General features: G+C 42.9%; 1 protein-coding gene across 3 annotated transcripts in view; it reads left to right on the top strand.

Moving 5' to 3' along the window:
• Positions 1 to 14,047, top strand: part of CDON (cell adhesion associated, oncogene regulated) — a 52,768-nt gene extending 38,721 nt beyond the window's left edge. For 2 of the 3 annotated variants that reach the window (XM_032770016.1, XM_032770014.1), the window contains 3 exons: positions 717 to 944; positions 2,143 to 2,429; positions 4,965 to 5,046. In XM_032770016.1, coding sequence (XP_032625907.1) covers positions 717 to 944; positions 2,143 to 2,405 — 491 coding nt within the window. In that variant the 3' untranslated portion in view covers positions 2,406 to 2,429; positions 4,965 to 5,046. Of the gene's footprint in view, positions 1 to 716; positions 945 to 2,142; positions 2,430 to 4,964; positions 5,047 to 13,961 lie in introns of those variants that run through there. The other variant, XM_075073426.1, reaches the window with a different exon arrangement.
• The last annotated feature ends 1,076 nt before the right edge of the window (positions 14,048 to 15,123 follow it).

Here is a 15,123-nt window from a genome sequence, read left to right as displayed (position 1 = left end):
GGCATCTGGCGATGGTTAGTTGACAGAAATGCATATTGTGGTTTTTCCTGACCTCAGAAGTGGAAAGATTTGTATTCTTTCGGGTTGGAAGCTAGTGCAATTTCTAGCAATGCTTACGGTCAATTACTTGTTGAAGTATAACTTGGCTTAGGCTAGGTCTACACGAGGGGGGTGTCGACACACCTTCAGCTATGCAACTAGCGTAGCTGAAGTCGGCATATCTTAGGGTTGATTTACCTGGACATGAGGACAGCAGCGAGTCGACCGCTGCTGCTCCCCCGTCAACGCCACCTCCGCGGCTCACCGCGGTGGAGTTCTGGAGTTAACGGCAGAGCGATCGGGGATCAATTTTATCGCGTTTACACTAGACATGATAAATCAATTCCCGATAGATCGATCACTACCCGCCGATCCAGCGGGTAGTGTAGACATACCCTTAGATACATGAGATTATAGGTAGGTAGGTAGATAATAGGCATTTTCTAAGACAAATAGTTACCATCCAATGTTAGTTGACCTCATCAGCTAATGTAAAAATCTTGAGCTTAAAATTTTGTATCTACAAAGCATTGGGATACTAAATTTAATGGTAGATATTTCCACTTCATAACTATATAGTTGAATAACAGATAAACATGTGTAGAGTAACGTTTCTGCAGACTTCTCATTCCAAGTTGGGTTCACAAGACCATGTTTGTCTTCTGTATTTTAACCAGTGAAACGCACACCTGGAGCATCAGAATATCCAGTGAAGGATCTGAGTACACCACCTAATTCTCCTGATCGTGCCGGTGGAGGCAATGCTGGCCCATCAAATGGCCCTGTTCGGAGCAGCGACATGCTATATCTGATTGTGGGCTGTGTCCTTGGAGTGATGGTCCTTATTCTGATAGTTTTCATTGCCATGTGTCTGTGGAAGAATCGCCAGCAAAACACCATGCAGAGTAAGTTGTTTTTGGTTTCCTCTCCTGCCAGCCCTAGTTTAATGTGAAAAAATATGAGGGTAATGAAAATTAGACAATAAATATATAGCTTTTATACTGAATGCTTCAAATGGGAACAGTGTTATGATCAAACTGGTATTTGGTTAGTGATAGAAACTCTTCACGTATGTGTTGTTACTAAGGAACATGGAGTGAAGAAGGAATCTGTGGAAGTAGTAATATGTCTGTTTCTCTGCACTGAGTCCCGTTTGAGGATTGAGGCATGTATAGATTGCTGCAATGCGCTGCTGCACTGATAAAGATGCCATTCTTTGGATAAGTTATTGAGGCCCTGATCTGGCAACATGTTTAGACGTGCTTAACTTTAAGCATATTACTAGTCCCTTTGACTTCAGTGGCAGTACTCCCATGCTTAGACTTAAGCACGTGCGCAAGTGTTTTTCTAGATAGCAGTATAAAGCCTCTCTCTAATTTTTCCAGATCAAGTGAAAGATCCTGTGGCACTTTTTTTGAGGCTCATTGTGCTGGCAAAAGGCTGTGGAGCAGCTGTTAATAAGCAGAAACCTGCCAGTTTCTGACTAGAAACACACAGTGAAGTACTATGGAATACTTAGCTTTTGTACGCTGCTATAAACAATCAGCTTCTATTCCCAGCAAATACTCTGAGCAATCGGAGTCTTACATGACATTTTAAATAGCTCCCTCTGTTTCTGGTACTTCAATTAGCTTTATTTGCACAGTCTGTGGTGGTTTAAATATGATCCATACTCCCCACCAGCAAACCCAAATTATGCAAAACTTCCTTTGAAACTGAGCAGGACCAGAATAAGCTAAATTGTCTCTGCCAGAGTTTTAAAGCCTGTTGATCATGCAAATGGTCCTGTTTTAAAATCCTGTTTTTAGTGAGCAACATCTTTTGCTAAATTCTTTCCAGACCAAGAGGATTAGTATGTGGACATAGCTATTGTAGAGATGGAAAACATTTGCATATTAAGCACTTAGATGTTACAATTTATGGCTACCATAAAAACCCTGAAAAGGAGTAGATGACTCACTTCTGTATCTCTGAAACACTCATCTGCCTTTGGTTTTAGGAGTTTGATGAAAAATAAAATATTCTTTAATCATACATTGAATACTTAGCAAAATTATGCTAACAAAGTGTTCTAATTTTTTCCCCGTGGGTCTCCCTTTGCAGAGTATGACCCTCCTGGTTACCTCTACCAAGGTGCAGATATCAATGGGCAAATGGTCGAATACGCTGCTTTACCAGGCACAAACCGCATCAATGGTAGCATACATGGAAACTTCATCAGCAATGGTAGTCTCAGTAACGGCTGTCCACACCTCCATCACAAGGTTCCCAATGGAGTTAATGGGATCATGAATGGTGGCTTGAATGGAGGGACTGGCCTTTATCCGGGGCACACCAACTCTCTATCCAGGACACATGTGGATTAAGAACATCCCCACCATTTAGTGAATGTAAGAGTGCTTTGATGTGTGTATGATGTAAGGGTCCTGATCTTGACCTTGGAATTTTATTCAAGATGTAAAAGGAAGCTCCAGCTAGTCAAGTCAGTTGTGGAAATACTCAAGTCGTGCTGGAGCTAATAACTACCAGTTACCCTCTCTTTGTGCCAGTGGAAGTAGCAGGGCTTGGTGTTTCTCTTATTTTCATCTTCAGGGCTTTCCTCTGGCGATTAGGATTAGAGGCACCAATAACTCTATTTATTCTGGGGAGTCTCCTCTTACCCCTGTTTTTAGTCTGAGAGTTTTGAGACTCATGCAATCCTGGATTGAGATACTGTACTGTATATATAACGCTTCTCAACCCTATGGCTAGGATCATGGGTTTTTCTCTCTCTTTCTATCAAATAGATTTAATGATGGTTGCTGATTGTGCAGCTTCACAAATTGACTGTTCCCCCCCCCCCACACACACACACACACCTGTTTCAGATCTGTGATTTGTAAGCTGCGCTATTAATTTTACCACAGCATGCACATAGCTGGGATCTCATAAAAGAAAATGCCCCCCCCCCCCCCCGTCTTGAAATACAACAACATAATAAGTCTGCCTTACTGAGTGCCTTATTTGCAACTTTTGAGACTAATTTGAAGTAACAAAAACTGGTCTCAATCTGTGATCCATCCTTTGTGTGCTGTGGAAAAATATTTAATTTTCTGAAACATGTCCCATTTCTAAGAGCGAAGAATGATTTCATTATTGTCTATGGAAACAGATGGGTTACATTCAAACTTCCTCCACTTTTGTCACTGGTCCTACTCAAAACTGTGAATGTTGCCCAGGAAAGCTAAAGGAAACATTCAAAAAGTCTATGTAATGAATGCTATTTCCAAAGGGAAAAAATGGGACAATTGTTTGCTTTAGTAATTGAACACAACTACTTCATTTTATTCAACAGCAAATTGCCACTTACACAGTAGTTGCTACTTCAGATAACTCCAGGTTGGAATGTAGACTATTCATCTCATCACATGGTGCAGTTTTTCCTTTGCCTAAAACCAACCATGGCCTAAAGATTTCTTATGTTGTAAAGCTATCTAACCAACATTAGCAATGAGGATCCTCAAAAGCTTTGGTATTTTGGTTTAGATAAGCACACAGATGTGTTTCTCCAGATATCCGGGGCTGCGCGGACCGTAGATACTCTACGGACAGGCTTTCTTATGAATTCTGTGGCTGCTATTTTGGGGTTCCTCCTTCCAGGGTAAGAAATGGAAATCACAGAGCAAGGCTTGCCCTTAGCTTATGTACATGGTGTACAACCACATAGGACCCTGTGTTCCAGGTGCACATAGGTGGGGCTGATCTTTAGATCCCTGCGCTGTTCTGTGTGGAGCAGGCCCATGAGATCTCCACAGGACGTACTGTTTCTAGAGGACTGCCCCTTGTAAATACCTGCCTTTCTTTTCATCTCCCCATTTGGAATGCCATGGAAGGTTGTTGAGCAAGGATGTCAGCAGCTGACTCCACTCCTGCACAGAACAAGTGAGACTTGCATGATCACAATACAGAGCAAAGGAACTTTATATCCCCACTCTTACTGGCATCCCTCTTACTGCTCCAGTGTTTGGAAAGATGAAGAAAAGAGGCCTGTGTGAGAGGCCCCAAAGGTCCCACATGTATGAGCACACAGGTCTGCAAAATGTAGGACCAGACTTGGTGCAGAAGCATATGAAAATAAGAAATACTAGAGAAGAAGCAGCTATCCAACCTAACTCAAACTCAGAGTTTGGATTAGTTTTCCCAAACTCGTTCCCCTTAAGAAAATGCAGAATTGTAACACAACAGTACAGTACCATTTTCAAATGACTCACATCAGTGTCCGCCTAGTATTTAACAATGAGGTATGTGTTAATCTGGCCATTTTACTTGCTTGCAATGGGCCTGTTCAGCCAAAACCAACAACACAAAATCCCTCGCACCCCAGAGTCATTGCTGGCGAAGGAATTACCCCATCTGTAAAAATACAAAATGTTTCAAAAGTTTGTTTAGTGAAGTAAACTGATCTAATCGGAGTAATTACAGGAAAGTGGGATGGGTTTATGTTGTGACATCAGTCCCGAATATTTAACACCCTGTCACTCCAAACGGGGCACAGTTCTCTAATGAATAGGAATTTGCTTTCATGTCTGTCATCAGCGTTAAAAATAAACATATTTACAGTGTGCTTATTAAACTAAACCTGGACATATTAGACTGAAAATAAGCCAGGGAAATTACTACATACTTGTGTAAGCTACAGTTATTTACTTTTTTCTGACACAAACGCTGGCAGAAAACTCAACTAGACTTTGTATAATAGAAGCTCAGTATTCCCATGCCACATTACAAAACACAGATCTGAAGATTGATAAGGTGATTAAGATTCCTAATTAAATGAGAGGTCCTGGGGGTTAACGTACATTGTGCCCATTTATCCTAGACTACATCTTGTATGCCTGTGTTGCAACTGATTTTTTGGGGTTGCTTTTTTCTCCTTCTTTCTCCAGGGTGGTGGAGTGTACACAGCAGTGCCTCAGACTGACCCCTCGGAGTGCATCACTTGCCGGAATTGTCGGAACAATAACAGGTAAGTTAGTTACACCTCTAATTCTTGGCATCCTCTCCTATGAGCTTTACAAACCACAATCTCTGCAGCACTGTTATGAGTGTAAATGCAGATGATCCCGTTTTACATATGGGAAGCAGAAGCTAAGAGATGGTGACTATAGCTGGCGAAAATTTTCCAACACAACTTAGATTCATCAGTAAATGTTGCTTTGGTGAGCGAAATGTTTCACCGTACCTGCTACATATTTCGCTAAACTTCCATTGAAACAGCAGTGTGCCCTGACGCTCTGCCTCCTCCTCGCCTTCCCTTGGCTCCAGGCTGTGGCAAAGCAGATCAGCAAGCACATTGCCTCTACCTATTTCTTGTGCACAGAGAGACAAAGTCCCAGGGCACCCTTAGCTCTAGGGGACCAGCAGTGCCTTTCTGGCTCCCAGAGCTTCGGGGTTGGTGAGGAGGCAGAGCTGCTGGGCTCAGCCTGCTGGAAGGTTATTGTCAGTAAATGGCTGGAGCCAGATCTCTGTGGCTGGCAGGCTCCCTGCAGTGGAACAACTTGTTGAAATTCATCTTCTTGTCAGTTTCACAGCTGCCAGTTTCACATTTTGTTTCAGGAGCATGGTATTTCAGTGTTTCTGAAAGGAACGTTTTGGGCATCTCTGGTTTGTCAGGAAAATTTTAGTAAATTTGTTTTTGTTCTGAATTTGGATGAAAACAATCAAACCCCAGACTTTCCAATTTCAACCAACTCTGGTTGTGATTTAGCCAAGGACACAGAGAAAGTCAGTGTGAATATGTGTTTGACAGATGAATCTCAAAGGTCATCAGCTGATGAACGAAGTATCAGAACCTAGATAGGATTGAATAAAGCCAGGATTAGACTCCTGGAGTTGCTGTTGCTCAAATGATTAACTAACCCTTGGTGGGTTTTATTGGGTTTAGGGTTAATGGGAAGGGTTGACTTCTGGTCTCAGATGTACGGCTCTTTCCTTCAATTTCATGCGACAGACAATTCTAAATTGAGCACAAAAAGGGTAGTTTGTCAGCTACCATTCATGTTCTTACTGTCTGTTTTGTGTTATGAATTTTCTACCATCTTCTGAAATTCCCTGAGACCATTTATAAAACCAGAGCAACTGCGTTGGGGTCACAGGATTCGGTCTTTGTGGAATGCAGATTTGAGGCTCTTGAGGAATTTGGTAGAGGTTTGGCCAGCCTCACACTCTGGGCACGTCATAGCAGGAGAAAGGAGATTCCTTTAGAGAATTTGAGGTCCAGTAGTGCCTCTTGTATTAACGTTAGACTGTGTTTTTCACTTAAAGCAGAGATTTTATCCTTTTTTCTGTGAAGAATGTGTCTTCTCCAAACTAGCCTCACATCAGTGAGGTAAAGAGTATTTGTTTTCAGGATTTTCAACTAAAATTTGATTTCGTTCACTAAAATTAATTGAAAAAATGGGACCTTAGAATTCAGTATCTCACTTTTTTTGGACCCTGTTCTGCTAGGAAATGGCTGACTTGTCGTTCAAACTCCCCATATTCTTAACTCATTGCCTTCTACCTTCGAACATAGATTTGAAGAATTCAGGTGGTAATTAAGCAAAGTTGATTTGTTTTTTCCTAGAATTCCCAGTATAGTTGCTATTTTCCTTACTCAGAATGACAGTTTCCCATTACTTACAATGGGATTGAAGTTGTTCATACCCTCAGTAAAGAGAGCTACTAATTTACTCTCAGTGGGGAGGGGTTCCCCTGGTAAAGATGGCCACTGTTGGCCATTGTTAACTGGACTGAAGCCATAAATCCTCCTCAGGGAGGATGCTACCGTCTCACTAAGGCTATATCTGCACTGCAGTTGTGAGGGGTAATTCCCAGTTAGGGTAGACATACACACATTAGCTCTGCCTGAGCTACAGTGCTGAAAACATAAGCGTGGCTGTGGTGGCCCAGGTGGCAGCTCAGACTAGCCACCTGAATACAGCCCCATTCAAGATCCTAGGTTCACCTCACATATTTTCAGCAACATTTGGACCCTAGGCCTTCAGGTGTCCAGCCGATACATGACTGTGTGAGATACATGCGTAACTGTTATCCTCTGTGTGAACCTTCTGCTACAGAGGAAAGTGACCTACATTTGGCCAGCAGGTGACACACCTATTTACTAGACAGCAGTAAAATGCTGGGAATTGGGATTGCTTCATTTCTAATGATTAGAAGTTAGGAATTGTATTCCTGGCTCTGGGATGGAAGAATGGTCTAGTAGTTACAGACAGCATCGTCAAGTACGTCAGATTGGGCAGGTGCGCTTGTATTCCATCTCCATGGTCCCTGAAGGGCACCCCCTCTAGTGTCCCAGCTCCTCAACAGTCACCTCTCTTGGGTAGAGGCATATGTCTCTCTCCCTCCTGACTGAAGTTTTTTCCAGTCTGCACAGATCTCTGCCTACACTGTGATATCCACAGCAAGCCAGACTGCCTAAACAGGCCAGTGTCTGTGCTTTGCTTTAAATGCAAAAGCTTACAAACAGCATGATTGCCATAACACTTCCTGGGTTCACATCATTTTCCCCCCAAGAGGTGTTACATAAAATCCTGACCCACAATACTGTGGAGATTCATAGACTTTAAGGCCAGAAGGGACCATCATGATCACCTAATCTGACCTCCTGCTCACCGCAGGCCACTTAACCTCGCCTACCCACTCCTGTAATAGACCAATCACTTCTGGCTGAGATACTGACATCCACCTCCTGGCCTGTGGGGTGGCAAGAGAGCTGGGCAGCAAGGGGCATGTGACCGGAACTAGTCAAAGTCCTACAACACACCAAGGAAGACCAGATCAGGTGGTGAGGGAGACTGATGTTGCCATGACATCTCCTGGTCACAAGATAGGTTCTCCCTGCTGCTATAATCCTCCCGGATCATGTGATGGTCTCTCCCTCCCTCCGCTCCCCATCTCCTGTTGCCATGACAATGCGCAGGAGAAGGTGCTGATGGGGTGGGGGATATAAAATATTAAACTGCTAACTGATAATAGTTTAAAAGGGTATTTTTAAAAGAATATTTGCATCCCTGTATCTTATGGGTTTAAGTTCTGCATTTAAATTTAAACCAGATATAAATGAATGTTCTTTCATTATTTAGCACAGCGGTTTTCAACCTTTTTTCATTTGCGGACCCCTAAATAATTTCAAATGGAAGCATGGACCCCTTTGGAAATCTTAGACCATCTGTGGACCCCCATAGGTCCATGAACCACAGGTGGAAAGCCATTAATTTAGCATGTTTAACGGCAAGCACATAATATGGAATGGTTCTTAGCCACACTAAAAACAAGAGTTAAAATTTGTGTCTTGGATCAGATTTGACCTCTGTTCTGTACTGTTCACCTGTAGATAAACATAATTCTTAATGCTATAGTAAGGATTATAGTCAATTTGCTTTTCTCCTGCATTAAAGCACCTGGTGCATGCTTCTTTATTGAGTATCCCTATCTGGTGGGTTTCTGCTTGCTTCTTGACCAGTGCCAAAGTGTGCTGCTTGTGGTACATCTGTGTTAGCTAAACAGGTACAAGTATTTTCAGCAATTGCCATCTCCAAGCAGGCTTTCATGATACAGCGGTGAAAACACCTGCATTTCTGTCTACACTAATGCAGTCACACCATTGCTGATAGTTGCTGAACTATGAATACTCATTTTTCTAGCGTTGACAGGCCAATGAGACTGCAATTTGTGTCAGTTTTGCCAGAGAGAGGCTCTCAGGTACTTTTTAAATGGACACCCAATTTTTTTTAATGTTCTATATTGAGTACAGCAAGCGCATTTTGTCTGCAGGGTCAACCCAGGTAGAGCTGCTTCTGTCTAAAGCTTCTTTGTGTCCCAGACCAGGGCAATATTTGTATTTTGTGGTCAGATTCAATAGCAGTGCACAAACTTTAAATGGACCAGCAAAGCAGTATTCAGCCAATTTGTAATGTAAGTTACTCAGAAGTAGAGTTTATAAATCAGGTCATGGGTTGATTTTGGCTTTTTAGCACTGAGATTTGATTTGAAATGCATTTTTCACTGGACAGATTTTATGCTATCATTCATACATGCACTGTGTTGAAGATGTAATTAGTTTTAATCAGAGTTTTAGTATGCATCATTGGATTTAAATTTAATGAGCCAAATTAATTTACTGAAACTCTACTCCAGCCAGTGCAGTTGTATCAGGAATGATACCGAACTCATGTCTTTCAAAAGAAGAGCCCAAAATAAGCAAAACAAACGGGTTTGTTTAAAGGGTTTAAAGTGGGTTTCACTAAAGGAATTGTCTATTTTTAAAAATAGACGATTCTAGTCAAAACCTCTGTGGAAAGAAATGTCAGCTAATGAATGGCTTTGTTTGAAGACCAGATGTGTTGCATGTGGGTTCTGCAGTGGCTTTTGTGGTATTTCGGTTCTTGGAATAGTAAATACTTGGAGACCTCAGGAGATCATCTAGTCCAACCCCCTGCTTAAAGCAGGACCAATCCCCAATTTTTGCCCCAGATCCTTAAATGGCCCCCTCAAGGATTGAATTCACAGCTCTGAGTTTAGCAGGCCAATGCTCAAACCACTGAGCTATCCCTCTGCTGAGGTGATGGACAGAAAATGGAAGCTGCTGTGCACTGGCACTTTGTGTTGCTATTGTATTAGGAATGTTTGGGAGGGGAATTCATCCCATGGGCTGCTTCACCCCACTTCCAGGGATATCTACAAGGACAGACAAATTCTTACTACAAAGTCCATATTTTAACCTTGTCCAATTCATCTCTCCATGACAGCTCCGTTCCTTGGTTTCTGGGCCCTGGAAGATGAATTATCTTGATTGTGTTTATTTCCAGCAATTTGGTTTCATGTGAGAGACCCAAGTAAGCACTAGAATAAATTGACCAGGGAGGTTGTGGAATCTCCATCATTTTGAAGAGCAGGTTGGACAAACACCTGTCAGGGGTGGTCTAGGTAATACTGAGTCCTGCCATGAGTGCAGGGGACTTGACTTGATGACCTCTTGGGGTCTTTTCAGTCCTACGAGTCTATGATGCTAAGGTTTTGTACATAAGATGACCAGGTTTAAAACCAGAATTATAGTCCCCTGGAACCTCCGGCTCAATCTCTGAATTATTTTAGTTCGAATCCCCTTAAATATGATCTTTGTACTAATCAGAATGACCTGATGGGCAATACTTCGGGGGAATCTAGATAGGAACAACTTTTTAGCATTAAATTTAGCAGTTATCTTGCATGTAAACTCTTCACATAGAAACTATGAATTTGAATATATTCACTTCCCTTTAAATAGAGGGTGAATTCTATTAATACTTTCGTGCTAAAGGATTAGTTACCTGTCAGTGGGGGGCTTCTGAATGCAGATACGCTATTTTCGGAGATGCTGACAATGACAGCATATGTAATAGTCTTCCATCTTCCCTTGCAGTCTAATGATCAAATGCCGGAATGACCGACCCATTTAACTCTTCTGAACTGCATACTCTTGAAAACTAGAACAGCATGCGTTCTGTTAACTAGATGCAGATGTCTCAAAATAGGCATTGAACTTCCTAATGCACACAATCAGGTCTGAATACTGAAAGTTCAGCAGCTTATGGAATGTCAAATAACACACAAACCTGTAGCCAGTTCTCACAGGCAAGCTGTCCAGGCTGACACGGGCATTTAAGAAAAAAGGGTGAGAACATCTTGCATTTCCCAGTGCCAAAAGAAACTTGGTAATAAGACAGTTCTGAATTCAAATAACATACTGGCTTCTCCCACTGTCACTATCCTCTACAATGCAATACAAGATAGTGACTCTGCATAGCCAGAAAAGCTTGTCCTTCTAGAGCACATGAAGAAGACTTCATAAAATCATAGAATATCAGAGTTGGAAGGGACCTCAGGAGGTCATCTAGTCCAACCCCCTGCTCAAAACAGGACCAATCCCCAGACAGATATTTACCCAGTTCCCTAAATGGCCCCCTCAAGGACTGAACTCCCAACCCTGGGGTTAGCAGGCCAATGCTCAAACCACTCCCCACAACTTCCTTCTCCCACATCACTACTTAGAATGCGGCCGGAATAAACCTTGAATAACTTTCGTACTTTGCAGGTGGTAAAATGGGCCTCTTCTGTTTACTGCATGTTATTTTGAGCACAGTGACGTATGCAGGAAGTTCTCACACAAACAGTTCAGATTTGTGTATGGCAGAATACACTAAGCCCTTAGTTTATTTATATTTTTTATTTAAAACAAGTGGAAATAAATGATTTGGGCCTGAGCCACTCAAACTAAGCTTTTTTTTCTTTTCTTTTCCTTTTTTTTTCACTGCCAAACAAGTAACAAAGCAGCTGAATGAGCACAGTTTCATGCAGCGCAGCCTAGCGGTTCTGCAAGTTGTGTTTCATACGCTCATTTGTAAAATGTTACCATCACAGCAATTCCTTATTGAACTCAGATGTGATGTGGTAGTCCAGCATTGCGAAACTCACTCTTCCAATTGCATATGTGCTTGGTCTTTCAAGTGTGTGTGAGTGGTTTATTTTGGTGGCATAAATATGCTCTCGTGTTTAGAACTAAGTCCTCATTTAACTTGTTTCTGGGTTGATTTCTTTCCATCAGCAAAAGGATATTTTATCGTGTTAGATACATTGTGCTGTAAATCTGTCAAACATGTTTCAGATCCTGATGGAATTGTGTTTAGTGACTGGTGCCAGCTCAGAATGGCGCTGTGTGATGCTATACAAGTATCAGCGTTAGTCTGTATCCACAGAAACAACAAGGAGTCCAGTGGCACCTTAAAGACTAACAGGTTTATTTGGGCATAAGCTTTCGTGGGTGAAAAACCCTCACTTCGTCAGATGCATGGAGTGAAAGTTACAGATATGAGATGGGATAGCTCTGTGCCCGGTGCATATAGCAGGCAGGGTTGTATGTTTAGATTTGGCAGTAGAAATTGTTCTGAGCTGTATCCATTTGGCATATCACTGGATAATCTATGTGTAATATTTGAGAACCCTGTCTGACTCTCACGAGCACTTCCAAACGTTGCTATGGCCAAGGTAATTGTGAGTAAACAGATACGCTCATCTTTGTAAGCAGCCTGCTCCTGCTGCTATCACTCTTGTTTCCATGTTGATGCGTTGTGGTGTCGCAATCCAGGGTTTGTGTCCTTAATAACTGAATCCTGCAGAATAAGTAAGTTTCTGTTGATTGCCAGGGTATATGTTTAAAGTGAATGTCGGGTAGTGAGGTGTTGGTGAAATAATCGTAATTTTTCTGCAATGTGATAAAGATTTGCTGTATATTTTCTGCTTTATCACTCTCCACGCTAGATTTCAGAACAAAGGATGCACTCTTCTTACAGCTCATACAGTTTGTTTCAGAGAACTCCAGTTCATGTGACTGTTTTAAATATGAAAGTTTGAGCTGTGTAACAATTACTAGTACATATGGAGCCATACTGGAGTGGTCTGTCCCAGGCTTTAACATTTAACTTGGCTATTACAAATGAAGCTTCTAGCACTGCTGTGCCCGGGGCTTGAGGAACTACAACATTCTTGGCATTTTCACTACTTAGGAGGAGATGATGCTAGGCTTATATCTACAGCAAAAGCCCTTCATAAACGTCTTTCTGTTTAAAAGTTAAGTAGCTCAGCTGTAAAGATTGACTTCCCAGCTTGCCTTCAGTTTCAGAGTCCAGAATGAGTGTCTTTTGAGATTATTTTTTGTATAAATTGAAAAGTTACTATAAGTTTTTTACACTTAAAATGCTGAAGTTGGTTGTATGTAGTTCCTCTGTTTGCATTAACTAGCTTAGCAATGCCTATTTTTAACATAAGCTGCTCTGTTTGCTTGCTGAATTCGTAACTTAAGCCCTGTGTCATGGCATTTTAAATCTGTATTACAGAGCTGACCAAATGAAGGAATGTGTTTGCAATTGACAATAGATGGGGGGGGCGGGGGGAAATGCTAAACAAATGATTCTCTGAATGTTTTTCAGCCATCTGGTGAGCAGGGCAAACAATATTTAATTGTGAATATAGTTTTCCCCAAAAAGTCTGAATTTATCTAACAGAATAATTGTAATTTATTCCACCAGCTCTACTATATTTACTGTGTTAAATAATTGAGATTTACATGATGAAGTTTTCAAAAGGTTCTTAAATCACTTTTAGTTCCTAGAACAGGGGCAGGCAAACATTTTGGCCTGAGGGCCACATCAGGTTTCTGAAATAGTATGGAGGGCCAGTTAGGGGAGGCTGTGCCTGGCCTGGTCCCCACCCCGTATCCGCCACGCCCTGCTTCTCACCCCCTGATGTGCCGCCCCCCGGGACTCCTGCCCCATCCACCCCTGACTGCCCTCCGCCAACTCCTCCTTTCCTCTCCTTCCTGACTGCTCCCCCGGGACCCCTGCCCTATCCAACCACCTCTTCTCCCTGATTGCCGCCGGAACCCCTGCCCTTGACTGCCCCACGACCTCTCCTTCCTGACTGCCCCCCTGACCGCCCCAACCCCCCTATCCACACACCCCCTGATCACCACCCCGAACTTCCCTGCCCTCTATCTAACCCCCCCTGTGCCCTGACCCCTTACCGCACTACCTGGAGCACTGGTGGCTGGCGGCGCTACAACCGCACCACCTGGAGCACTGGGTCAGGCTGGCTCTGGAGCTGCGCTGCTGGGCAAGAGTTCACAGCCCCACCGCCCAGAGCATTGCACTGGCAGTGTAGTGAGCTGAAGCTGCTGGGAAGGGGTAACAGCAGGAGAGGGGCTGGGGGCTAGCCTCAGGGGCCAGGCAGGAGGGTCCTGCGCACTGGATGTGGCCTGCGGGCTGTAGTTTGCCCCCCTCTGTGCTAGAACAAAGAATCTGGAGAGAGCAGGACTCTGAGTGATTCTTTATTTTGGTTTAAATTCACAGGTGTTTCACCAAAACCAATGGCACTTTTAGCAGCAAGACACTACCTGTGGTGCCCATAGTAGCACCTTATCAGCAGGACAGTTTAGAGATGAAACCAATGAATCATGTGATGGTAGCCATGTGTTTAGCCTCCACGGTCCCAGAACGCAGCGTCGAGATGGAGGAAGACAGCAAGGAGAAAGTGGAGCAGCCATCTAGTCAGCATTCTTGCTGTCAGGAAAATATGAATCCGATTAACATAGATTACCCAGAAGGTATGCCAAATTGGGGAAGAATAAATCTTGGCTTCCAAGCCTCATGCTTATTGTACAACAGCTGTAGGGTGCTTAATCTGACTACGCCGAAACTAGCAAGTAGTGTCGGAAAAGGAAGGCCAGAGTTTGCAAGGTGTTGATCAGCTTGCAGCTCCCCCTGAAGACAATGGAAGTGAAGATATTAAAATGCCTTCCAGGTGCATGACCTAAATGATGAGTGTTCTCAATGGAACCCCTCCAGTACACTTATCCAGATAATGTGATGACTGATTTATTTTGAATGCTATTTCTTTAATGATCTTTGCCAGTACCACGTTAGGCGTTGTTCTTATCAGGTCTCCTATTCTAAGAAGAATCAGGCTGGGTAATTACGTATATGAGGCCTCTAGGGAAAGCCCAGGTACCTGCAGGAAGTGGAGTTAATTCAGAGCTAGCTAGGGGAAGCACCAAATGGGGAAACTGGAATTCAGGAATAAACGGTCTTGTTCTTTGAGGCAGCAAGAGCTGAAAGCATCACGCATTCCTTTAGAGCTCCTGGCTGGCTCCAAAAAGAGAGATTTTTGAGCTTTCCAGCTGAAAAGACAGGTTGGACCAACATGGTGTTCCCAATGGGAACAGTGTATGCTCCAGCTCGTATGATTCAAGTCACAGCACTGAGATCTATTTATCGTGAAAACAATCATAAATTTATTGTCAAAGATTAAGATGTAAGAGACAGTGCATAAGGCTAATGCTAATAGAAGAGTTATATATAAAACAAAAGCATAACATGCATAGACGCAGGAACTAGAGAGGATGGGGGTGCTGCAGCCACCCCCAGGCTCGGGGGGGTGGGCAGACAGCGGTAGAGGGGCTGGCTTTCAGCACCCCACTATTCAAAGTGTTCCTGTGCCACTGATAACAGGCTT

Source organism: Chelonoidis abingdonii, chromosome 18, assembly GCF_003597395.2.
Source record: "Chelonoidis abingdonii isolate Lonesome George chromosome 18, CheloAbing_2.0, whole genome shotgun sequence".
In the NCBI taxonomy this organism is placed as follows: Eukaryota; Metazoa; Chordata; order Testudines; family Testudinidae; genus Chelonoidis; species Chelonoidis abingdonii.
The sequence above is the reverse complement of the archived record's forward strand: the minus strand, read 5'-3'. Positions and strand labels throughout refer to the sequence as shown.